This window comes from Oncorhynchus keta, chromosome 1 (genome assembly GCF_023373465.1).
Source record: "Oncorhynchus keta strain PuntledgeMale-10-30-2019 chromosome 1, Oket_V2, whole genome shotgun sequence".
Taxonomy (NCBI): Eukaryota; Metazoa; Chordata; class Actinopteri; order Salmoniformes; family Salmonidae; genus Oncorhynchus; species Oncorhynchus keta.
Genome location: NC_068421.1, coordinates 57,012,806 through 57,038,923, shown reverse-complemented (window position 1 = coordinate 57,038,923; position 26,118 = coordinate 57,012,806). Strand labels below are relative to the sequence as shown.

General features: G+C 43.1%; 1 protein-coding gene and 1 long non-coding RNA gene across 3 annotated transcripts; one reads left to right on the top strand and one right to left on the bottom strand.

Moving 5' to 3' along the window:
• Positions 1–277: 277 nt before the first annotated feature.
• Positions 278–9,224, bottom strand: LOC118388823 (uncharacterized). The gene is made up of 3 exons (XR_004826623.2): positions 9,108–9,224; positions 1,987–2,141; positions 278–1,728 (listed from the first exon to the last, which is right to left on the bottom strand). It is a non-coding gene; the product is annotated as an uncharacterized LOC118388823 (long non-coding RNA).
• Positions 7,788–25,747, top strand: LOC118388817 (AP-1 complex subunit mu-1). Of its 2 annotated transcripts, none has more exons than XM_052528975.1 (12): positions 7,788–8,120; positions 9,170–9,326; positions 9,648–9,715; positions 9,846–9,976; positions 10,216–10,363; positions 10,566–10,692; positions 11,049–11,191; positions 11,808–11,879; positions 12,022–12,180; positions 12,367–12,492; positions 20,075–20,150; positions 24,854–25,747. In XM_052528975.1, the coding sequence occupies exons 2-12, from the start codon at positions 9,206–9,208 to the stop codon at positions 24,874–24,876; spliced, it is 1,194 nt and encodes a 397-aa protein (XP_052384935.1). In that variant the 5' UTR covers positions 7,788–8,120; positions 9,170–9,205; the 3' UTR covers positions 24,877–25,747. The 2 variants fall into 2 exon arrangements, with proteins under 2 accessions (XP_052384935.1, XP_035634200.1); XM_035778307.2 differs by lacking the exon at positions 7,788–8,120 and adding an exon at positions 8,346–8,545.
• The last annotated feature ends 371 nt before the right edge of the window (positions 25,748–26,118 follow it).

Below are 26,118 nucleotides of genomic sequence, written 5' to 3'. Positions count from 1 at the left end.
AGCAAGCTAGTTACTGCAGGACATCCACTAAAGCAGACCAGAAACCGACACTGAAGTTTTGTCCAAATGCTTGCTGGTATCATTCAATCAAATGCTACGGGGGCAACATGTTATACTTCTTAGGTCCAGATATCAACAGATAAATGGGCTACACATACTGAGACAGAGGGGCGCTGTTTCCCTCGCTCCGATGATGTCTCCAGTGAGATTCAGACACTCCAATTATGAAAACACAGAGACTAAATATAATTGTATTAATATTTTGGTATTGGTCAAATATTTGGGGGAGCCTGGCTTCCCTTGGCATCCATGAGCACGCCACTGTGTAGAATAATCAAAATAATCACTTACAGAATAATCAAAGCAGTCATTTTATTCACCATTGATACACAAAATCTTGCACGAAATAAGCAGAGGTCAAAAGGTATTTAGGTGTTCTCTCTCTGACAAGTGACGAGAATAAACAAGGCCTTCATTTTTCTGAACGCGAACTTGGGACCTCTGCCGTGCTAGCACACATGACCGCCCTCCTGTAACGTCTTACCAGTCGGTGCTACGCGAAAAGCTAGCTATTCGCTGGCACAAGTGTGGACACTTCAGGCTGAGGAGTAAGTTACACTTCATCTGACTACTAAAATATACCAAAAACGATTTAGTCCAATCAACTTAAGCTAAATAAGATGTCAGTCCATGGGACTGAGTTCTCTGTGTGTGTGTGTGTAAGTAGAAAAAACATGTTGACTCAGCCTACTTGTAGGGAAATGCATATGCCATCCTACTCTTTTATGTTGCCTAAACACTCTATGTCATACAGTACACACTTTTATAGTTTTTGTTGTCCTAGGCTACCTGGCTAAAATGCTTGCTCGCAAGCCTAACTTCCTTTCATGGGCAATGATGTGTCAGACCAGTTAATTAAACTATCTACATGTTGATCTTCTATCCTCTCAGGCCAGAGGGGAACAATGTAGGAATTTATGGTTGGATCAGAATTCTCCCTTATAATAATTGGCCAGCACGGAGAATGAAGTAAAACCAAAAGTCCAAATCCCTGTCTCTATCCATGAAAAGGGACGATTTTAGATAGCTAGACCCTGGAGGACAACGACACAACAATTCAAGTTTGTTTCTGTCAATGACGTTTGGCTTCTGATGTGATTGGTGTCAAGCCAAATCCTAACTTTTCACACGCTTTGTATACTGCCAACAATGTTATCCACTTTTTGAACAGACATAGATGGGCTACACATACTGAGACAGAAGGGAGAGACAAAAGAGAAATCCTTTTGTATGTTTACAGAGTATTACAGATGCTATCTGCAAGGTGTGAATCAAAACTCATACCCTCACATAATTCTAAAATAACATGTCTGTATGCGTAATCTTTTTCAAAGAAGCCTAGACATGGTAACATTTGAGATAAGAAATCGAAAGGCAAAAGTTGAGATGGATTCAAAATTCAGGTCTTTCTATTTGCCTTAGTTTACAGTACAAAGTCCAAGTTCTCGAGGTGATGGGTTATTCCCTTTCAGCAGAAAGATGACATGCAAGCTGAGAGTATTGACTCAGTCAAGTTACAGCTGTGTTATAGTGTCTGGTTACAGCTGCGCTATAGTGTCTAGGACCCTGGGAAGCACGTGTTCCTTCTTCAGGACCTTCCAGTATTCACAGCTAACTGGCTCCAGCTCGTGGATATTCTTAAGGGGACCCAGCTGTAACTGGAAGAGCCTGGGAGGCAGAAGCTTGGTGTCACTTAAATAGTTTATAAAGCTTTTGTGTTTATTCATTAATAAAAACACACAACGCTACATGTTTATAACAAAAGCTGATATTCATGGACATGAAGTAGAGCATTAACAGGAAGTAGAGCATTAAACAGGATATATTAATATTTTTCAAGTGAAAGCTATATCTCAAAATATCCCACAAAAACATAACTGATCTCCAGCTCTCTTTGTCAAGGTCGTACCACATTTGAGCACTTACCACTGGGTATTCCTTGTGTGGTTTAAGTGCAGGGTTGTCTCCTTGCTTAAAAATGTTGACTCCGACAGCATGAGAGGTGAGCTTCACAGGGTCCTTACACAACTCCGGCCCCTTCAGCACACCTTTTACAATGCCCTTGCCTTTCCCTTTGGCAGCTGGCAGAGAGAAAACAAGTTGGGATAAAAACGTGTTATGACTCATTCTACACTTCAGCATTGCTATCACTGGTCATACTATAAAACATGGAAACAATGAGTTCGAGAACATGAACAAGACTGGACTCATGATTTGTGCTCTTCTGCATTTTTGCCCAGTGTTTACGTTAAATACATCTAATTGATCCCATATCTATAGATATAAAGTCTTAAAAATCAGGTAAATTAATGAATGCAATAGATTTAACATTAGCTAAAGATCCAACTGATCCACGGAAGATACCATTTCCATCGCTATTTACACGGCCGTAACACATCTGGACAAGTGGAACACCTACAGTATGTGAACTGCATTCAATACTGTTCATTGAATACAGTTCAGCATTAAACACTATTGTTCTCTCCAAGCTCCAACACCACCCTCTCCAACTGGATCACGGACACCCTGACAGGCAGACCAAAGGCTGTGAGGATTGACAACAACACCTCCTCCACACTGACTCTTAACACAGGGGCCCCCCAGGGGTGTCCTCTTTCCTCTGCTGTAGTCCCTGTTCACCCACGACTGTGTGGCTTTGCACGACACCAACTCCATCATCAAGTTTTCTGACGACACCACGGATGTAGCCCTGATAACCAACAACAATAAGTCAGCCTATAGGGAGGAGGTAAGTGAACTGGCATTGTGGTGTCATGACAAACACCTCTTCCTCAATGTGAGCAAAACAAAAGAGTTGATTGTTGATTTCAGAATGCAGAGGAGGGAACATGCACCGATCCACATCAACGGGACTGCAGTAGAGACACAAGTTTTAAGATCCTCTGCGTCCACATCACTGAGGACTTGACATGGACCAACACCACCACCACTCTTGTCAAGAGGGCGCAACAGCATCTCTACTTCCTAATACGTCTGAAGAAATTTGGCATTCCGCCCCGGGTCCTCTCCAAATACTACTGCTGCACAATCGAGAGCGTTCTGACCGGTTGCATCACGATCTGTTACGGGAATAGCTCCGTCCACGATTGCAAGGCCCTCCCCTCCAGTGGGTGGTGAAGACGGCCAAGTAGGTCACTGGGACCGTGCTCCCACCAATCCAGGATATCTACTTGAAACGGTGCCTGAGAAAGGCATGCAGCATCATCAGGACCCCACACAACAGCTCATGGCTGGGGTATCTCCCTTACCGTCGTGCAGACGATATCGGAGAATGAGGTCTGACAACAACAGGCTCTATCTTCTATCTACAAGCCATCAGACTGCTGAACACTTGAACTGGACTTGACCACCTGCTCTGATTCTCCGGACCTTAGCACACATGCACGCACACACACACACACACACATCACACCTGCTGCTACCAGACTCTTATTATACTGCTCAACTTATACATTTGCCTCCATCTCCCCTTCCCCAATACACGTGTAAATATTGGACTATAAATTGTGCCTTCCTGTATTATAAAATGTATTATTCTATTCTACTGTCATTTACTTTACATTCCATTTTCATATATTTTATTTGTTTATTTTTGTTGCATTGTCGAGGAGAAACCTTCAACTAAGCATTTCGTTGGACGATGTATATCATGCGTATCCTGTACATATGACTAATACAACTTGAAACTTGATATTGTCCTGAATGCTACGTGGCAAGGCAACATTCAGATGTAATCTAAAGGTGCAGTGCCTTGAGATAAACTTCATCATTTACAGAGATAATATGGACAGGCAAAAGCATACAGAGGATACAGGCAATTATTCAGTGGGTGTGGGTGAAAGAGTTATTTTGATTGCACATGAAGTCACACAGGAAGTTATGTTAGGAACTCTGCATCACTGTGGGCATCCTGACCATAAAGCGGCACATAGACTCCTACTAGCAAGTAGATAGCTACCTCACACTAGAGGTCTTCAGATCCACAGATCCACCTGTACCTGAATACCCGAGACCCGGTCAGGGACCCGAGTGGGTCCGGAACCAGAATTCTAAATAATGTCAGGGGTCTGGGTCGGATCTGATATGATTGTCATGGGCCTCAGGTATGTTTAATTTTGTCCGGAAGGGTCCGCACAGATCCGAACGCAACTATTGAGGTAGAGGGAGAGAGAAATTTGATCATTTATGGTGCTTCTCTTGCTTTTCACAAGTGGAGGGTGTAGCTTGTGGTTGGCCAATTATAATTCATCAAAGCGGCAACAGGCATCCAGTCAGAGCCTCACCCCGTGTGTGGCACAAGTTAGGAAATATCTAATCAATGGAAGATGGAATTAAAATTAAAAGTTACAGGAGAAGGATAGGCTGCCTGCTGAAGGGGCACCACTCTCCCTCCTCTCACGCTTTATTAGCTCTGGTTAAAAATGTATTTTCTGCTGCTTCCCTCACTCAGATCAGACGGCTCTGGTTCCAACCAGGTCTATACGGAACGTGTCTAGTTGTCCTCTGGTTTATTTGCAATGGGTCTCTATATTAAAATATTATATTTATGCATACTGGATCCGGGTGGGAAAGCCCAACTGTTTTGGCCAGTGAAAACCTCTACTTCACACTTTAAAGGGCTTGCAATTGCATCACAAATCACCTAGAAACCGCACCAGGCACCATGTTGGAAGACCAGTCTGGTGGAAGTCCTCCAATTGTCCACATGGCTAGGTAGCTAACAGCCATGGAAAAGGGTGAAAGGTTTAGCTAGAAGTTCCAGCTGTCAGAGAATGGAGAGTAGGCTACTCTGGATAAGGGCAAGTACCTTTGTTGGGGGACATTAGTAAAATATTCTCCAGTTCCAGTCCCTAGCGAGAAAAACTGAGGACAGAGAGATATAGCAACATAATATTCAGGGCTGTCTAATTTCAATGCCCTTGCTGATGGAAGGAGGTTTTCACTCAAAATCTCACGATACATGGCCCCATTCATTCTTTCCTTTACACGGATCAGGCGTCCTGGTCCCTTTGCAGAAAAACAGCCCCAAAGCATGATGTTTCCACCCCCATGCTTCACAGTAGGTATGGTGTTCTTTGGATGCAACTCATCATTCTTTGTCCTCCAAACACGACGAGTTGAGTTTTTACCAAAAAGTTATATTTTCGTTTCATCTGACCATATGACATTCTCCCAATCTTCTTCTGGATAATCCAAATGCTCTCTAGCAAACTTCAGATGGGCCTGGACATGTACTGGCTTAAGCAGGAGGACACGTCTGGCACTGCAGGATTTGAGTCCCTGGCGGCGTAGTGTGTTACTGATGGTAGGCTTTGTTATTTTGGTCCTAGCTCTCTGCAGGTCATTCACTAGGTCCCCCCGTGTGGTTCTGGGATTTTTGCTCACCGTTCTTGTGATCATTTTGACCCCACGGGGAGAGATCTTGCATGGAGCCCCAGATCGATGGAGATTATCAGTGGTCTTGTATGTCTTCCATTTCCTAATAATTGCTCCCACAGTTGATTTCTTCAAACCAAGCTGCTTACCTATTGCAGATTCAGTCTTCCCAGACTGGTGCAGGTCTAAAATTTTGTTTCTGGTGTCCTTTGACAGCTCTTTGGTGTTGGCCATAGTAGAGTTTGGAGTGTGACTGTTTGAGGTTGTGGACAGGTGTCTTTTATACTGATAACAAGTTCAAACAGGTGCCATTAATACAGGTAAAGAGTTTGTAGGTGACCAAATACTTATTTTCCACCATAATTTGCAAATAAATTCATTTAAAAATCCTACAATGTGATTTTCTGGATTTTTTTTCTCATTTTGTCTGTCATAGTTGAAGTGTACCTATGATGAAAATTACAGGCCTCTCTCATCTTTTTAAGTGGGAGAACTTGCACAATTGGTGGCTGACTAAATACTTTTTTGCCCCACTGTATCAAAGCTGCAGGCTAAAATTAGATCTAGACTTGGTTTCTTCTATCGTAATCGCTCCTCTTTCACCCCAGCTAGATGCTAGATTAGGGAGACATAATTTATAGGTCGGCAGGTAAGGGTGCTTTTGAGCGGCTAGATGTTCTTAACCTTTCGGCCATCAGATTTGCCACCAATGCTCCTTATAGGACACATGACTGGACTCTATACTCCTCTGTAAACTGGTCATCTCTGTATACCTTTCGCAAGACCCACTGGTTGATGCTTATTTATAAAACCCTCTTAGGCCTACTCCCTCCTATCTGCGATATCTACTGCAGCCCTCATTCGACATACAACACCCGTTCTGCCAGTCACGTTCTGTTAAATGTCCCCAAAGCACAGACATCCCTGGGTCGCTCCTCTTTTCAGTTTGCTGCAGCTAGCGACTGGAATGAGCTGCAACAAACACTCAAACTGGACAGTTTTATCTCAATCTCTTCATTCAAAGACTCTATTGTGGACACTCTTACTGACAGTTGTGGCTGCTTTGCTTGATGTATTGTGGTCTCTACCTTCTTGCCCTTTGCTGTTGTCTGTACCCAATAATGTTTGTACCATGCTGTGTTGTCATGTGTTGCTGCCTTGCTATGTTGTTGTTTTAGGTCTCTCTTTTATGTAGTGTTGTGTTTTCTCTCTTGTCGTGATGTGTGTTTTGTCCTATATTTCTATATTTTTAATCCCAACCCCAGTCCCCGCAGGAGGCGTTTTGGTAGGCCGTCATTGTAAATAATATTTTTTTTCTCAACTGACTTGCCTAGTTAAATAAAATAAATGAAAGTAAACAAACATATATAAGCCTAATCTAGTATTTCCCTCAAAGCTCTAGCTGGTGTAGGCTAGCTATGTAGCAGGCTAGCTAACTCCTCACTAACAACCCTTCATCTGTTGGCATTATTTTACTCTTTTAGAAAGAAGAAGAAGAACAAGGAGAAGAAGCATCGTTTGGAGCAGCAAATTAATACAAATAAAAATGAAGAGGAGGAAACCAAGAGTGGATACATTGACAAAAGAACACCAGCTCAAATGGCTTTTGTCAAGATGCAAGAGAAGAGAGTAATAATCATTGTCCTAAATGTATTGTCCTACTGATGTTCTAGCACTGAAATAGAGACAATGTTAGTCATGGGATAAAAGTACCTACTTCCTGTTTCAAATACCAATATTCACACCCAATTTTTGTGTGTTTCTTTCAGCAAATGGAGAGAATTTTGAACAAAGCAGAAAAAACTCACAAGCGGAGAGTTGAGGTAAGACCATATTATTTGAAAACCTCTGCATGAATTTACTGTAATTCAGAAAATACACTTGGAGATTTGAGTTCTACAAACCCCTGGAATTTATAATAAACAAAGGTATTTTTGTTGTATTGCGGGATTTCAACCATCACCTGGACACCCTGACAGAACATTACGATATTCCTAAAGTCAGCTGGACCAAATGAAGAGGAATCCTGGACCATTTTCATTTTAGAATATGCTTTAGAAAAATATTTGTTTTGCCCATTCTGTGTCATTTGTTGTACATTAGTAATTTTATAATGTGGTAATTGGTGTGACTATATTTTGGTTCCATACATAGAATTATACTAGATTAGACATGCTGTGATGTGTATTTAATTAAACTGAGTTACTTTTCCTTGTCTGGAATTTCACTAATTTATTCACCTTACATTTTTTACATTGGTATTGGTTGTGTGTAGTCCATTGCTGTCAAGATTGAAACGGGAAACGACAGGTGGCATTTTCCAGGCCCAATTGCAGAGCCTTCTATTGTAAAGTAGAGGGCTGAGCTGTGGTCTCTTATAACACCACATGCGTACAATGTAGTCACTCAATATATTAATTACAATTAGCATAACTTGTAATCTAAGAAAATCTGTAGCAAATTATGTATGAAGGCAATATTTGTGTTGGGAATAGACAGACAGCTTCCCGGAAGTAGAGCAATATAATTGTAAATATTAGCAAAAGTTTTCTATTATATTGACAAGATAGTCGAGTAATCGCTCCAACAATGGAAATACATGTCTTCAAAGGTTGAAGGCAGACGGGAGGAGGCGAAAAGGTTGGACCATTCTAGCTAATAAGGTCAGATACGCATGCCAACAATAGGCAGAATTCTGATATAAAGTCGTTTTGTTGTTGTTGAAATACCACGTGCGTTAGTTTATTCGTAACAATCGATCTCGAAACGTATATTTGATCAAATAAGCCTCACGTAGCAAATTCGCAATTATATTATTTTGATGACCAAATTCGACACTCATATTCAAAAGTTCCTCACTTTCGCGGTCTTGTTTTCGTGGACAAAATTTGGGCGGAGTAAACCCTCTCGCTTCGCTTCTTCCTCTCTGATGTTAGCCGGTGAATGAACACCTAGCACTCCTAGGTGGATGCTACCATACCGCCGCATGTTTTAGATATTCTAAATATTTTTCACCGGTACCAACTCGTAAGTTAGGACTAGCAAAATGTCAGCAAGTGCGGTGTATGTGTTAGATCTTAAAGGCAAGGTAAGAGGAAAGTGATGAGCTCAGCTAGCTAAAGAGCTAACGTTAGCTAGCTTAATCTAACATGGTTCACATTAAAATGTTTACTAATGCATCACATAATTTGATGGCCAAGTTACAATATGTAGCCGGCTACTTTACATTCTAAGACAAATATACAATAGTGAATTTGAGATGGCTCGCTTTTGATGTTGATACGGGATATTAATAATATGCATTGTAGCTAGTTACTTAGCTAGCATCTACCCCACCCAGCTAGACTGGTATTAGGATCAGATTGGTTCAATGAATCACGTAATGTATTGTGGCCTATTTCTGCATGATTATGATAATGGTTGTGGTGGCCTTATGAACAGTATCACAAGCCTGACCATCCATGGACGTCATCATGATCACCAACATTTGTCCCCATCCTAAGGCCTGTTTGAGAATGAGAACACCCTTTATGTGAAGCCTCAAATTCAAAGTCCCGTTAGACCCATGTTGATGTTTGTGTTCCATATCAAAGACACTTGATGATATGAAAACAGGATGCCAGTTCAGGATGTCATCAGGAGGCACATACCATGTCGGATGGAGAGACAGCTAGAGAAGTAAGTTCCTGTTGATTATGTTTCACCGCTCCAGGTTCTGGTTTGTCGTAACTACAGAGGAGATGTGGACATGTCAGAGATTGAGCACTTTATGCCCATCCTCATGGACAGAGAGGAGGAGGGCAATTTATCCCCTATCCTGGCCCACGGAGGGGTCCGCTTCATGTGGATCAAACACAACAATCTGTACCGTATCCTTACTGCCACTTACTCAACCTCTCACACGGGATGAGAATGACTACTGCCTCAGTATTCCTTTTCCTTTCCAATATATGGTTCCCAATAGAAACGGGAAACGATTCCATATTTTGCTCTGGGTAAAAGGGAGAGTGATGGTTTGTTTGACTGCTCAGGTCAAAGTACTACTTCTCTTGCTGAGAGTTCAATGGTTCACTTCTTGCAAATTCCACTTGTTGTTGTTCTCAAACTGGCCACCTTTTTTAAGGTAGATACAAGTCGACTTATGTTGAAAGCCCCACATCAACTTTTCACCTTAACAAATGTTCCATCAGTTGTAGCAACGTCTAAGAAAAATGCCTGTGTCTCCTTGGTCTTCTCTTTCCTCTACAAAATTATCCAGGTGAGTTACAATTAGTCTTTCTATAATGGTGTGTAGTAGTCTTATTTTCCAATAACCCATAAGTATTACTGGTGGTTAACGGGTATAAAAAAAATGTGTTGTATCTAGTCTCAGCCTATTGTCTCTGCAGGTTTTCTCCGAGTATTTTAAAGAGTTGGAAGAGGAGAGTATCAGAGATAACTTTGTCATCATCTATGAGTTGATGGATGAGCTGATGGACTTTGGATATCCTCAGACTACTGACAGCAAGATCCTTCAAGAGTGAGTATCCTACCTAACCCTTATTCTGTCTACAAAACTCTCTCTGTACAAACCTATGTTTAGCTTCCATTAAACAGTTTAAAATTCCTCCAAGTTAAACATGATTTAATAACGTAGTAGTTAAATACTGTGTACAGCTTATCTTCCATTTCACCTAAACACCCAGTATGGCTGCAGACAGACAGTTCCTGTCATTGTTGTCCTGTCCTCTCACCAGGTCTGTATCTGTTTGTTTGTAGGTACATCACCCAAGAGGGGCACAAGCTAGACACAGGGGGCCCGCGCCCTCCTGCCACCGTCACCAACGCTGTGTCCTGGAGGTCAGAGGGCATCAAGTACAGGAAGAATGAAGTCTTCCTGGATGTCATCGAGTCTGTTAATCTTCTGGTGCGGCGCCTTGTCACGTCGTGTTCTAAGTCTAACACTCGCCTCCCTCTAATACATTCTTGGCTTGCAATGTTTATTATTTCTCTATGACAAAATGATTCAGTGTTTTATTGAAGTGCTATCAACCATTTTGAACGTAGACTCATTTCTGAAATTGTTGTAAACGGTTTGACACTTTTCCCCCTTTCTCTCCTCTGTGCAGGTCAGTGCGAACGGTAACGTGCTGCGCAGTGAGATCGTGGGCTCCATCAAGATGCGTGTGTTCTTGTCAGGGATGCCTGAGCTGCGTCTGGGCCTCAATGATAAAGTTCTGTTTGAGAACACTGGCCGTGAGTTCCTCTGCACTGTGTGTCACTGTGTCACTGGATTGGTTACAGTTCAGTTAAAATACAAATGCATGTCAGATTTCAAAGCTGTTTCTGTCTGTATTCTCATCCCAAATTTTAGACACTAACGCGTGACTTAGCCTTTTGCTTAGAATTTCCCATCGGCATCATTGTATGATTTGCAATGAAGTTGGAGTTGTGTGCTGTGCTGTGCGCACATATTTCAAGTTAGGATTCAGCTCTTACCTCTAATCTATTTAAATTCTTAACAGAGCTTGTATTTTTTTGCAGAAAACTATACTTGTACCAGGTACAATCCTCTCATGCCCTGACTCTCTCTGTCGCTGTGCTCACCTCAGGAGGGAAGAGTAAATCAGTGGAGCTGGAGGACACGAAGTTCCACCAGTGTGTGCGTCTGTCTCGCTTTGAGAATGACCGTACCATCTCCTTCATTCCCCCCGATGGAGAGTTTGAGCTCATGTCCTACCGCCTCAACACACACGTGGGTACTGTATGAGAGAGAGAGGCCAGTTTCATTAGATGGGCTTGTCATAATGGGTCTTGTTTTTACAAAGATGTGAAGTCTTCGACAAAGAAAATAAACATTGTTCATCAAGCTTCTCCATCGAAAGGGCTTCTTAGTCCAAGACTAGATTTAATCTCTGTCCAGGGAACCGCCCCCTTTATGGGATGGGCATCCAATTAGAAGTGTACAAGTTAAAGCTGGAATCGGTACTTGGTGAAACTGCCACGTCCGTTTTGCAATATTAAAGCAATTAAGAAGTTACTTCAAACAACTAACACCGTTTTTTTCCCCCCTCGGGAATTGCACATCATTGCACGAGCAATAGAATAGCAGAGTATTTATTGCAATATTTTTTCTCTCCGTTTCATCAACTAAACAAAACTGATAACAAATGCGCTGGGGCAGACAGTGACCCTCTTTCACCTCATACAGATTTCAGCTTTAAGGAATTGCTATTTTATTTATGCATATGAGATAATGGCATGCCATTTTGCGTGTGCAAGAAATATGTGTCAGTGTCAATGCAGAAATGACCCTTTCGTTGTATTGATGAGTTGTTGTTTTTTAAGCCTATGAAATGTGTTGTCCCCAGGTGAAGCCCCTGATCTGGATAGAGTCGGTGATAGAGAAACACTCCCACAGCAGGATCGAGTACATGATCAAGGTAAACACCAGCCCTGCAACGTTACCCAGCAGCTAACAGTATGCTCTAGTATCAAATCAATAGTTGACCACAAAGCTATCATAAATGCAAATAGCATGATCTTCAGAAATGCCATGTATTAGCCTCTCTTATTGTGTCTAAGGCCAAGAGTCAGTTCAAGAGGCGCTCCACTGCCAACAACGTGGAGATCCACATTCCAGTTCCCACAGACGCAGACTCGCCCAAGTTCAAGACCACGGTGGGCAGTGTCAAGTGGATCCCAGAGAACAGTGAGGTTGTCTGGTCCATCAAGTCATTCCCGGTGAGCACAACAACACACTGGACTGCATGCTAGCGTAGACCATAGTTCTCAAAGTGCGGCTCTTTTGAGTGTCTGAACATCATCATAACCACAAAGACCTCATGTGTCACTTAACTGACCTGGATACATTTATGTAAAACAAAGTCCACATTATCCTAACTCTTGCTCTGTTTTGTCTTGTCCCAGGGGGGTAAAGAGTATCTGATGAGAGCCCACTTCGGTCTGCCAAGTGTGGAAGCAGAGGACAAGGAGGGGAAGCCCCCCATCAGTGTGAAGTTTGAGATCCCCTACTTCACTACCTCTGGCATCCAGGTGAGCATCCTCACTGCAGTACCTCTTCTATCCTCCAGGGATCTCTTGTTGCTGTGACTGGGAAACATTCTAACACAGGATGGCGCTGTTGTAACACAGATGAGGTCTGGCTGCTCCTGCTGAGAACCTGAGGTGTGCTTGGTTTGCTGCTTCAAAGACTGGTGTCGTGTGTGCATGGTTCTGTTGTAGGTAGAACTGCTGTTGTTTTTAATACAGACCGTACAACAGACTGTCAGTCAACACAGGGACAACAACATCACTGTAGCGTTGGTCTGGCGGGTCTCTCTGTAACATATCTACACTACAGAGTTAAGGTGTCGTTGACAAGCTACACTCAGAAGGATGTACACACAATCAAATAGTTCTGCACAGGTACTGTATAGCCAGCATCAGGCAACTGCCAAAAAATAAACTGCTCCACACACTTTGTATTTAATTTAACTCGGCAAGTCAGTAAGGAACACATTCTTATTTACAAAGAGGGCTAACCCGGACGACGCTGGGCCAATTGTGCACCGCCCTATGCGACTCCCGATCACGGCCGGTTGTGATACAGCCCGGGATCGGACCAGGGTCTGTTGTGACGCCTCTAGCACTGAGATGCAGTGCCTTAGACCGCTGCACCACTCGGGAGCACCAAAAACTCACTGCTTTTAAGACTAACTTTGTTTTGCTCTGTTTTATTGAAATGTTTCTACCAGTAATACTCAGACCGAATGCTCAATAGGTAGTAGATGGGCTGGTTAAGATGAGAACAATTAGGGGCAGAGTACTAGTGTTCAGGTCCTTATTTAAGTCGGGCAGTGTTCTGGATCAGTGTCAAGCTCTCTCTCTCAGTCCTCTGCTTCCAGATCTGACACCAGGGAAATGACATCAGAGCCCAGAGAATCAAAGGAAAGCCTTTTCGTTGGCTCAGTGCGGGGGTTTTGCTCGCCTCGGGTCTTTGTTTCCTGGTGAAAAACGAGCATGGCCAACTTATTATGGAGACGCACACCCTCACATCAGCACTAAAACAAACCGTTTGCGTCTCCTTACAGGAATACAAAAGCTACGAAGTCAACACATTACACTATTGTAGGGATTAACATGGGTAAACGGGATCCTGGGACTGTCCCGGGAACACTTCACATTACCCCCCACAAAAAAAAAAAAGAAATGACCGGGAAATTACTTTTTTCCTTCGTGGCATTTATGCAATTCCACAAAATACATGACATGTAGAGCAGCAGATTAGCAAAAAATAAAATAGCACATTATCCAAACAGGTTGTTGCATGGAAGCCTTGAGTCTAGGATATTTACTTCACACAAAGTCACCATAAATTCAAAGCACACGCATAATTGACACTGCCGGACTGCACGCGCGACCCGAATGCAGTTAGTAAACCCTACAGGAAACCCCTACAGTACAGCCTAGGAAAGAATGTGTGCCTCTTTGAGCTTTCGTTGTGACTTCCGACAGTCACACATTTGATAGGCCCCTATGCATCTGTCAGTCTTTTAAAAATTCAGAGGCCCGAGGGGAAATCTTCTCCTGTTATAGAGCCAAGGCTTTTCTTCAATTGCACTGAAACCCCAAATCCTTACTCCTGTCTCACGCGAAAAACCCTAACTTCATTCTGTGGTTGCATTATCGAAGCACGTTTTTTTGCCTATGCATGTCAAAATACATCTATAACATTCCCCCTGCTTTTCTCCTACTTTCTGCCCATCTGAGCTTCGGTAGAGAATGCGTGATCAACAAACGGTGTGAGAGTTTATATGGATGTTATTATTATTTATTTTTTTAACAGAGTTTGTCCCTGTTCAGGTATCTTTTTAAAACATTTCCTCTCTTCATCTCCCCGTTATTCATGAGCTGATCTGCTATCTGTATAATCATGAACTCCCATTTTGCCAAATGTAGGAGAGATTCTGTCATTCGTTGGATGTTATCTAGCAAGCTTAGCAACTTTGTTCATTTGACTTTTGTATGATATGATTCGACAACTCGATGCTCTCGGTGCGTCCTGAGTGCAGTCTTTGTTGAGATGACCCACTGCTGAAACGCACGGAATTTGAGGAACATGATAATGGCCTGTTTTGCAATTCACAGCAATGTCATTGGCGATCAAAGATAGTTACTCAATCATTACTAAATATCAGTTTCATTTGCTCTGAAATCTTTACATAGTGGCGCTGACAAGCTGTCGCAACGTCCCTCTTATTTGGGGAGAACCCTGGCATTTTCACCATATCTTGGTTTGAAACGCTTTAAATGGGCACTTTGTGGACTCCAGAAAGAATAGCTACTCCTTCTGCAAAACGAGTAAACAAAAAAATTCAGATTTGTGCATTATTTCCCAGGATTCTCGGGATGAATATGAATGATCTTCTGGAAAATACCATTGTGCTGCAAGCGCTGTGTTTTTGTGCTGTACCCGCAGAAAATGTTCAGCATTAGTAACAATGGAGCTTAGACTTTCAAGTTTGCCTAGGGACATCTCTAACCTGCCACGCATTTGGCTAAACACAAATGAAGAATCTCTGGGGGTGCAGGGAACTGGTTATTAAAGTTGAGTTAAGAGTCAGTAAAACAGGAGAAACTCAAGCCCGTTATCTACACCTCCTTTGTGTCGTATTGTAAATGTGCCATGCTAGCTCACAGCGGTGACATCGTGGTTACCTTCCATAGCAGGTTTGTGTGTGCGTTGGGCTGGTTTCCTTTTCTTTTTGTACGAGCGTATGACATGTGTTCACAAGGCCTCTTGTCTTACCAGTAGAGCCACAGGATATGTTACCTGGTCTCTATCTCAATTTACCCTCTATGCAAATTCCCTATCAAACTGTTTTAATAAATTAGACAATCTGCCCGATTTATATTTCTTTACCCAAATGTTAGAGCCAAACATGCTCTGCTAAATTAGAGCTTTTCTCCGTTTTTGGAGTTCCTCCCATATCAATATTCTGCAGTGGCGTCCCACACAGAATTGAAAGGCAGAGGATTAAATTACACTTTGCTTGAAATACTCTGGAAATGAGGACGTTTTGGCAATATCGGAAAATGAGGGATTTCGTAATCCAATGGCGCGACTGAGAGACATTCAGTGTCTTCCTGTTGTAGTGTTCTACCAGAGAATGTTCTCCGAAAGGTTTCATCATCACTACAAGATGCACTCGTAACAGCCACACGTATTTAACCCTAGTGGGGGCACCTTGAGGAAAGTGTTGCTTGTAAACCGAAGCCCCTCAAAATAACTCACTCAACCAGAGATCAATGGAGCCTTCATCAGAGATGCTACTTTTAGCTACTAGAAGCTACTATTTAGGGGTTTTGATGGGGAGCTATTTTGTGGCCCTGGCTGACCCCAAGGTCGCTACGCTGGTGTTCCAGGGCCTCTTGAACTGTGCAGAGCCCCTGTGGCCACTCCAACGGAGCCCACCGCACGCCACCGAGGATCTCTGCTAGCATTGAGGGAACATTAATGCAGCCTGGGCTTATTACAGGGAGTACGCCACTTACTGCTCTGTGTGTGTGTGTGTGTGTGTGTGTGTGTGTGTGTGTCTGTGGGTGCGTGCCTCTGCATATGCCTGGCTGCATGTGTGACCATGTGTTTGCACACTCACGCTCACCACGCTACCCAGTCTCTTGCACACGACACACATCACCAAGGGGGGACCACATCATCAACTCCTTGATTAGACAGCGTGGTATATCAAAGTGGTGTTTTACCCCACCGCCAACCAGCCAGGCCTACAGGCAGATGTGCATTAAGCCCCCCAGCCATATCCCATCTGAGGTAGAAAAGGGAAGTTTACCACCAGAGCGGTTTGGGCTGCTCCAGAGGCATAGCCTGCTTGGTTTCTTTATAGCCTGCTGATGGTAGGGGGGGAAGCCACATCAGGGCTCATCTGTCCCCCTCCAGGGGATAATTACAGCCAGGTTCCCCCTCCCCTCAGACACAGTGGCGTGGCCCGCCATCCCCTCAGAGGGATGTACTCCATATAGGCCTAGTCAACCACCAGAACAGAACGCTTGGCCAACTGCAAAATACTGATGTACTACATTATTTACAGTAAATATATCAGTCTGTATCATGTACTGAATTATTATTATTTTAACTGGTACTGTGTATGAAGATTAACTGTATTTGACACAGGCATCATCACAGAAGTTCCGGTGTGGTATCAATTTCACATGCGATTTGATGGATGTGCCTCTGCTGTAATTTTTGTAAGCACATGATCATTTGATCTTCATTTAATGTAAATAAAGTGTTCTTCCTGTTATAAACAGAAATTATCAGACGTCTATCAGTAGTTAGTAGAACTGTCCCGTGGACCTAGTTATTTCAAAGGAGAACTTCACAAACAAGTTGTTTGTTGGACCATGGTTGACGGATTCATTGCCTCGTTCCGCTTGAACGTTCATTGAAGCTCTGACCTCATGCTGATCAAATCAAATGGCTGTTGAAAAGGTAAATTGTCTACCAGACTGCCTGGAGAAACCGCTTGTTCTACACAACTACTGTCTGGTATTCACATTCTCTAACGTCTCAGAGAAATCCTCCACACTGAGGACACATTCATCCCCAAGATAAATCTGCTCTATTTCAAGAGAGTGTCCTTAAAATATGGCATTCTTAGCTTGGTCCGGCTGTGCCCCAAACTTTGGAACGAATGTGTGCGCATGTTTGTGCCTGCTTTGGCCTTACAGTTAGTTTAGAACAACAAACATCTAAATTTGTAAGGCACCAGACTACTTGGACACAGAGCAGTAGGCTACACCTCGATTTAGCTGCGTTCATTACAGCATCACGTCGGCCAACCTTGTTACGGTCTGTGACTAACTGGTAGTGTAGGAATAAGAAGCTACCAATTTCACCGCCGGCAGTGTAGAGTTGTAGACAGGTCAACTAATGTTGGAGACTTCTGGACGAGAAAAATCCTCTGTCCTTGTTTCACCCTGTGGCTACTATTCCTGCATCTCTTTTGATCAAGGCTATTTCTCACTATGACTTGGTCTTGTTGGCAAAACCATAGAAACGATGAAATATTGAATTGGCTCAGTTAGCATATCACTTTTAGGCAAGGATGGGAGACTTAGGAGGTTCAGCATGATTCTGGCTGATAAAAGTATGGATCTATAAATGTAGGCCAGATGTAATGGATGTGTTGGACAAAAACATAATTTATCATCTTTAGTGATTATATATGAGAAGATTGCATAGTTGAGGGTTGCTAGGGAATGTCAACATAACCACCAGGCCGTTCTGATGGTCCTTGTTGGCTTGCATTGACCTGCTAGCACCCATGTTCTGCCAATGACAGCCACTAGACCTAACTAGTGTTAGCCTTGACCTGCCAGCACTGAGATTCTCCTGTTCTTACAATGTCTAGACTGCAGACACACACACACAGTTCTGAGACCGTTCAGACAGTCCTCCTCCTATATGCATATAGACATATTCATTCTGCATTGTGTATTGGCGGTGTAGGATCCGCCTCGAACACCCTTTTTAGATTTTAAATCACACTTGAAAAATAGGCGTCGTGCGCCTAAATGGGAGGCGATTTGTACAGCGCACAGTCCAAATACAGCGCTAGTCTGATATGGATCAGGTCAGCAGACCGATTTTACCTCTGTGGAGTAAATGATGTGTTTGTATCCAACTCGGTTGCCTTTGCACCAGCATGCAGGATTGTAGCCTTTTTTTTGTTGTTGTCGAGGAACACAACAACCCTCTCTGTGAAGCTGTTTGCTTCCTGTTATGAGAAGAACCACCTTTTGTGTGTCCTGGTACCGGCAGTGTTCACACCTTTTCTGAGAGGAAGATGAAGGATCGGTTTTGGGTGGCCGACTTGCACGCCTGTTGCATCTTCATCAGGACCCCCAGACAGACGGCCCCACACCCAGAGGTGTTTGTTGAGGAGCCTGTTAGGGCCGGTGTCCTGTTGGGTTTCTTCATTACGGCCCAGTTATGATTCATGGTACCCTTGTTGTAAAAGTGTTTCACTCCCTAAAGCAAAAACATCACCTTTCCCATATGGTGTTGATAAAAAGCTCAGTATTTATGTGAAGAGAGCTGAGCTGCGGTGCGGTGTGCTGTGGCCATTTACACATTGTCAAGTCTGTCTGTCAGTGTAATTCTCTGGGCGGTTATTGCAAATGTTTTATCCTGGAGAAGATTTAAGGCTTAATCCCCCCCCACTCTCTTGTTCTGTTAGGATCTCTGAATGCCTCAAGGTTCTCCTCGTTTCAACGAAAGCCCAGCCATGAAACAATAGTGAACTGTTTTACGACGGGGTAATATGCAGCTCAATCCACTGATAAGCTCACCACAGAGATAAGCATGTTAATTTACGCTGTTTGTTTTTATAGGCCTCAGTGTAAATAATGAGATTTTAATGACAATAGTAGTCAACTCCCTGTCATGCGTTCTGCTTACTATCAACGTTTTCTCATGTGACATGGCTCAATTTGGTAAATTCAGTTATGTAATATTATGCAATATGTGTGCCCTTGGTGGGTCTTGTTCAATAGGTTGTAGTTTCGCAAGAAGGGCAAGTGAAGAATTTATGACATTTCACACATAGGATTGGGAAGTGCCAGTTCCCTACTTTTGTATTAATATCTAAAAGTTTCTTAACCACCAGCTCATTTCTCTCTTGAATGTGAGAGAAGTTCCCATCATCTACAGACATTGGCTTTGTTTGCAGGACATGTATGACCTTATGGGTGGAACTTGGCATTGTTAAAGTTAGTATTTTAAGTGAATATAATAATAATCGTCCTTGTAAAAAACAACACAGTATCATGTATAGTTAACCCTATTTTGTTATATTCATTGTACTTTACTTGACCGGTTTTCCAAACAGGCTCAGAATGACATGAAATGCATGTCAAAACATTAGGGACACCTTCCTAATATTGAGTTGCACCCCCTTTTACCTTCAGAACAGCCTCAATTTGTCGGAGCATGGACTCTACAAGGTGTTGAAAGCGTTCCACAGGGATGCTGGCCCATGTTGACTCCAATGCTTCCCACAGTTGTGTCAAGTTGGCTGGATGTCCTTTGGGTTTTGGACCATCCTTGATACACACGGGAAACTGTTGAGAGTGAAAAACCCAGCAGCGTTGCAGTTCTTGACACAAGCCGGTGCGACCTGCACCTACTACCATACTCCGTTCAAAGACACTTAGATATTTTGTTTTGCCCATTCACCCTTTGAATGGCGCACACACACACACACACACACACACACACACACACACACACACACACACACACACACACACACACACACACACACACACACACACACACACACACAGTCCATGTCTCGAGGCGTAAGCATCCTTCTTTAACCCGTCTCCTTACCTTCAATCACACCGATTTTGAAGTGGATTTAACAAGTGACATCAATAAGGGATTATAACTTTCGCCTGGTCAGTGTGTCATGGAAAGAGCAGGTGTTCATAATGTTTTGTCCACTCCGTGCATGTATTGTATAGAATTTGACTGCTTCCTCCCTTTAGTCACTGTTTGTGCTAGGTGTGACGGTGGACAGGTTTTGTGATGTTTGCTCACTCTTGTTTTCAGGTGCGCTACCTGAAGATCATTGAAAAGAGTGGCTACCAGGCTCTGCCATGGGTTCGATACATCACACAGAACGGAGGTAAGGCTAAAACTAGACATTCACACCCTTCAAAACCAAACCTCCCAATGAAGACTGATCCTCAACCCACCACAGTGTGATAATGATCTCTCGTTGTCCCAGCCACCAAACATCTGCATATGAAACGCACTGTCATCTGCCATCAATCTGATGTGTTGAACTATGCATGTCTGAACTGCCACGTGTCTCTGCTCGTCTGCTTCTGGGTGGGCCCCCCACGTTGCTCTGTTGCCCCTCACATAAATGTTTGGGCTTTTACTGGTTTCAATAGTTTTAGTAATTGCAGCACTGAATGTTGCTTCAGGGACCGTTTTGCCCTGCCTAGGAATAAGTCTAGGGGACACTGCTACCAAGTGGTCTGTAACTTCCTTCACTGGATTTTCCCCTGCTTCATGCAGTGCTGTGTGGTTCTATGATCTCCCCTCTGCTGTGTGCCATGTTGTAAGGCTCTACAGTACAGTCTGCAGTCCGTCTCCCTCCAGGCCTCTCTCCCTGATCAGGTTATCTGTGCAGGTGGTCTGAGACGGGGGGGGCCCTCCCCTCCCGACTCTAATTGGCAGGAAGGGAGCATCCAGGAAATAGCGTTGTTCTTGGCGGCCGCTGGCCAGCTGTCGTACTGTACTACACCCCAACTAATGGCTGTCTTACTTATACACCGGCCCCCGCAGAGCCAACCAACATATTCATTACCTCCGATATCAACCAGAGGAAGGCATTCGTCTCCGCCGACAGTTTGTTTTGATACTTTGTCAATCGGGGGGTTGAATCTTTTGTTCCGAGCAGTCTTTGGTGTCTGCGCCGTGCAAGGCCAGACTCCAGGTCCTGGTTTTGTTGTTGTCTGCCTGTGTGGCTTGAAGATACAGTAGAAGTCTAGCTTGGCTCAAATCGGAATTGCTGATCCTGATGGAATTCATGTTAATATTTTCACTACAATAAAAGTAGATTCAACGGACAAGAAACAATATCTCCGGTGATCCAGTCTCACCCGAAGGTATCATGATATTTGACAATATGAGTCCCGGGAATTCTACGGCTCCATTTTGTCTCAATCCCCTCTGACATAGATGAGTTCCACCTCCATTGTCTGCGAGGAGAGCGAAAGCCAACACATGCTGAGGCGGTTATGAATGATGCTGCAACGCTGACATTGATACTATCTTTTGAAAACGAGTGAATAAAGGGAAGAAAACCAGGAGAGGGGCGGGGGGGGGGGCTGCTGAGGTCCCAGAGTACTGAGAGAACCTGCTAGTGTAGCTAGAGGGGAGGGCGGGCCGGGGAGAGGCTTTTGCCAAACGATGGTGACCTATCCCGCTTGGGGTTAGCGGATGACGAATGTAGGCAGCCCACAGGGACTCCATGAGCACGCCCTTGCTCTTAAATGTTTATCTTACCTTTTGTCTCGGGGTTATTGCCAGTGTATTTAGCCAAGGAATGATTTAGGAATGCACATGTGAGTAGGGGAATTCAGGGCTGCTGAAACTGAAAGCATACTTTTTCCATCGCCCCTCTCACAATGTTTCTGATAGGATCTAATTAAACAGGGACCTGTGGGTCTGTTGAATTACTTGTCTTGAGTATGGGTGATAGATATCATACTGGGGAGGTGAGACCTTAACGTGGGTGGATCGCTGAACACTTACAGTAGATGTACTGTATATAGGCTGAGTTCATTAGTTGACACAGATCTAAAGAATGTAAGAACGCTGCCATCATACAGCACTGTTGTATCTCGCCAAAAGGGAAGGTGTAGCTCCTCATTTCCATACATCTGTATTTGTTCTGTTCATGTGGGTGGTGTGTTCCGCTTAGGCTTAAACAAATACTACACCTTTTTTGTTTATTTGAGTTAATGCCCCCTAACTTTACTATTTTTTTTAAATTCCAACTTTATTATCACTCATCAACCCTGTAATTAAACAGATTTAAGTTGACATGTTATGGAAGCTGTCAGGGCAATTAAACAACACAGATCACAACGGTGCAATTAGACAAACTAGGTGTGAAGACAAGATCTCTCATGTACGCTACCTCATGTGCTCAGGCCACTGCCAAGTTTGACTTCCACGTTCACCCCCAACGCCCCAACTGAATAGCCCACGCCACCTGAATTGACTGCATCATCCTGATGAGCTCTGGGTTCTGGTGGCCAAACTGGTCACCAGTTTCCAGACGGATTCCTTGCCAGGGCCCACCGCAGACTTCCACCGCACCACCATTTTGTGTCTTTTTTTCCCCTCCTATGTAATTTTGTTGATCAAAAGAGCTGCAACGTTAGCAGAAAGATGTCCCGAGCCGTAACTGACGATTCAATCTTCATGAGATTACATTTCAGCTCTTTTGATGAAATCAATTGGGCATCCTTAATATTAAGCGTGGTCGCCCTGTGTGGTTTTATTAACTTCATCTATTAACGTTCACACCTTCAACGGGGAAGGTCCATAATAATAATTCTGTGTCTAGGTGACATCTCACTGTTATCAAACAATGAAAGACAAATGACTTCAAATTCCACGTTTCATATCACTTTTGAAGAGGACCAGTGTTCTTTTATGGGGAAGCGATACAAGACACCGTACAGCTCTAGAAATAAAGCACTGGCCCTAACCCAACTAGAGGCCTTGATGCCTTTGGCAGCCTGACAGTTTCTTCAGGCTGAATGAAAAGCCTTGTCCTATTTGCAGAGCGCCCTTGGGGCCTTGATGTGGCTGTAGGTCCTGATTGGCATATTGGTGGCGGTGAGGTCACGGACTGGGCTGTCGTTGAAGACTGGTGGAAAGTGTAGGAGCCGTGTGACAGGGTAATGCCACCCCCAAGGACCTGTGGCTTTACCCCTGCACCGACAAGCACTTTGTTGTGGACCACGGAGAGCCAATGGCACCTCATCTGCGTGTCCCTGTGTGTGACTTGTGCCACGGCCAGGAGCCTGAGTCAGCAAAGCCACGCGTTGGCTCCGTCTCCGCAAGAAGAGCTGTGTGTGCGCGCGTGCATTTCTGGGGAGAGGGGCGCATGGGACCAAATTAGAGACCTCCCATGAGTGTGTAGTAAAGGTCTGTAAACACAGCCTATCAATTACCACAGCCAAAGTAGTCCTGAAGACTTAAGCTGCCTTATTCTACCCCTTTAATGTTCTCCTCACTCGAAAGCCATATAGGAAACCAGCATGTGTTTGATGGTTAAGAGGACAGTCATTTTCAAGGAGGCTTGGGGGGGGGGAATAAGCCACCAGACCCATTGTCTAGCCCATGGCATGTGCACGCTACAATTAGAAATAGGTCTCCAGGCAAGTCGGGGTAATTTAGACTGATGTGTAGACTGGATTCAAGAGTTCAAGTCTCATATTTTGTAAGAAATGTCATATTGCAGAGAAGTGGTATTTAGAAGTTTTATTAGGTCTGTTAAAGTTGTTTTGAAGGGGTCAAAAGTCTTTTAGTTTTATTCACATGAAAACATTCTGTCAAACTAACAATATGAAGAGCCACATTTAGAAAGCGAACCGTTGCGTTTTACTAGAAGTAAACATGTTATGATATTTAAAGCGTGTGTGTGTGTGTGTGGCATGCACATGTGGGTGTCTGTGTTTAGACACTTCATAACTACCAAATTTGGCACGTCATTTCTCGAACCACGTCAACGTTAAAGGATTTAACCGTCACGTTAAAGGATTTACAAATGTCAGTAGTGCGTTTCAAACCCTCGTCATGTAACAATACTATTGGGCTCAGTTCACCATTGTTCCAAGTGCCTCTGGTTCCCCATAGCAACCACAAAAACACTGCTCTACCGTAGGCTTTGCACTTAATTGCTCTTAAAGCAGATATGATTTAAGGCAAATGAAAACCAGATACGCTGGGCTTGTGGGGCAAGCGGTTTCATCACTCCATGTCTAACGTTCCACACACCACACTGTTTCCATAACAAACTGTGTTTTTTTTATTTTTTATTATTGTTATCATTACAGAAATTGAGGCTGTGTTCTTTAGGCTAGAGTGTGATTTTGGAGAGGTTTCCACGAACAGACGGTACTGATCTTGTTAAATCCGGCCCATGCTGCGTGCATGCCCTCGTCCGCACAGTCCACCACACACACATACTGTACATTCACACACACACAACAGATTGTTTACTTGTTTATGTGTGTGAGGGAGTGCGGATGTCATGCTCACCTCTACTCAAAACTCAGATTCCTGAACAGATAAGCAGTCAGAACTTGGCTTGAGCGAAGAAACCAAACTCCACACAGCTGTGTGCTTCCCATTTGTAAATGTATGTGCATTTAAGATGTTTATTTACGAGTCATGCTGCCAAGCATAGCACCAGAGGAACTTAACATCTCCTTACAAACACAGTCTTTGGTCTGAGGGAACTAAAATAAGGAAACTTATCCTCTCGATCTGGTTCTGCTGGTTTTAACAAGAGTTTTCTCTACTTATTGTCTTTCTTCTGTTAGTTTTATAATGGGTGGAGACAACTCCCACAAGACGATTCACATTTTATTTAGATTGGCTCTTGGAGTAATATTAAAACGTTAATGAATTATGTGTATTTTGAGGTCAAGATGGAAGGGTAGGGAAAGGACTTCTCTGTAAAGCATTCGCTTAGCTTTTATGGCCAAACCGATGTTTCTAGATCAGTCAATATTCATGTATGACTGTCAGTGAAATGGAGTTCGCAAATTGTTTAATAATTGTCCTTTTTTCCTCCAGATTACCAACTCCGAACCCAATAGAAGCTGCAGCAGAGGAAGGACCGACCCATATATTTCCAGGATGTATAATTACCTATAGTCCTATGTCATGGACCGTTGTTGTCAACTGTCTTTGTTATTTTTTGTTTTCATTTCCATCTTAAAGTTTGGTTCGAATTTAAGTGCCATAACACAAATATGATACTCCTCTGAAAATTCTGAATCTAGGCTTTTATTTGGTTACAGTTGTATTCCAAAAGCAGTGAAATGTATAATATTTCTAGAGTTACTCAAAGGTAGGTCAGTTGCAAATAATAAATACAGTTATTGATACTGTACTTCCCTGTGGTCTAGCGTTCTAAGCTGCTGTCTCCAGATCACATATACCCCTGCAGCATGGGTTTGAATCTGTACCACTGCTATTTTCTCTCTCTTCTGTCCTTCCCCTCTATTCTGTCCTATCTATCCTGCCCACTAAACACTGAAATAAGTGAGCGGGACTGACACTCCTTTTAAAGAAAAAAGGTACTTCCCCCTTTTTCCATCTAAATTACATGCTTGAGATTTTGTTTCATAGGTCAATTTCAGGTGTTAAGTTGTGTGACCAACAAAACAGTACAGTGTTATAAGAAGTGAATGTGAATTGACAAACGGCTTTCTTAATTTCTCTGTTCCATTTACTTGGTGATAGCCTGACTCGAGGCTGAAAAAGCTCTTCAATATATATTGTCTGTGTGGCTGTTATGAGATGGGGTGCATTGGTACATTCATGCAGGTCAAAGTGAGCACTTAAAATAGACAAATTGTAATAAAATATGTGCCACATTAGTTTCTATGTTTGTGTCAGCACTCCAAAGTTGCAGTACCTTTATGCCACCATTAACCCTCTTAAGAATAAAACCCTGAATGCTTATTAAGTATGTATTATTTTCTAATGATCTGTTTATTCATTTTAAAACATTTTTTATTTATTTGACATTTTGATCTTTAATTTGTTTTTGGGTTTCTTATCCTCACATTGGTCAGTGGAATTAACATGACTGTTGTGACAAAAAAAAAAAAAAGTTGAACAAAGTTCTCATTTACAACCTGGCCATGATAAAGCAAAGCAGTTCGACATATAAACAACAACACAGAGTTACACATAAACGTACAATAACAAAATAGAAAAATCCATGTACAGTGTGTGCAAATGTAGAAGAGTAGGGAGGTATGGCGATAAATAGGTGTTGGAGGCCAAATAATTACAATTTAACATTAACATTGGAGTGATAGATGATGATG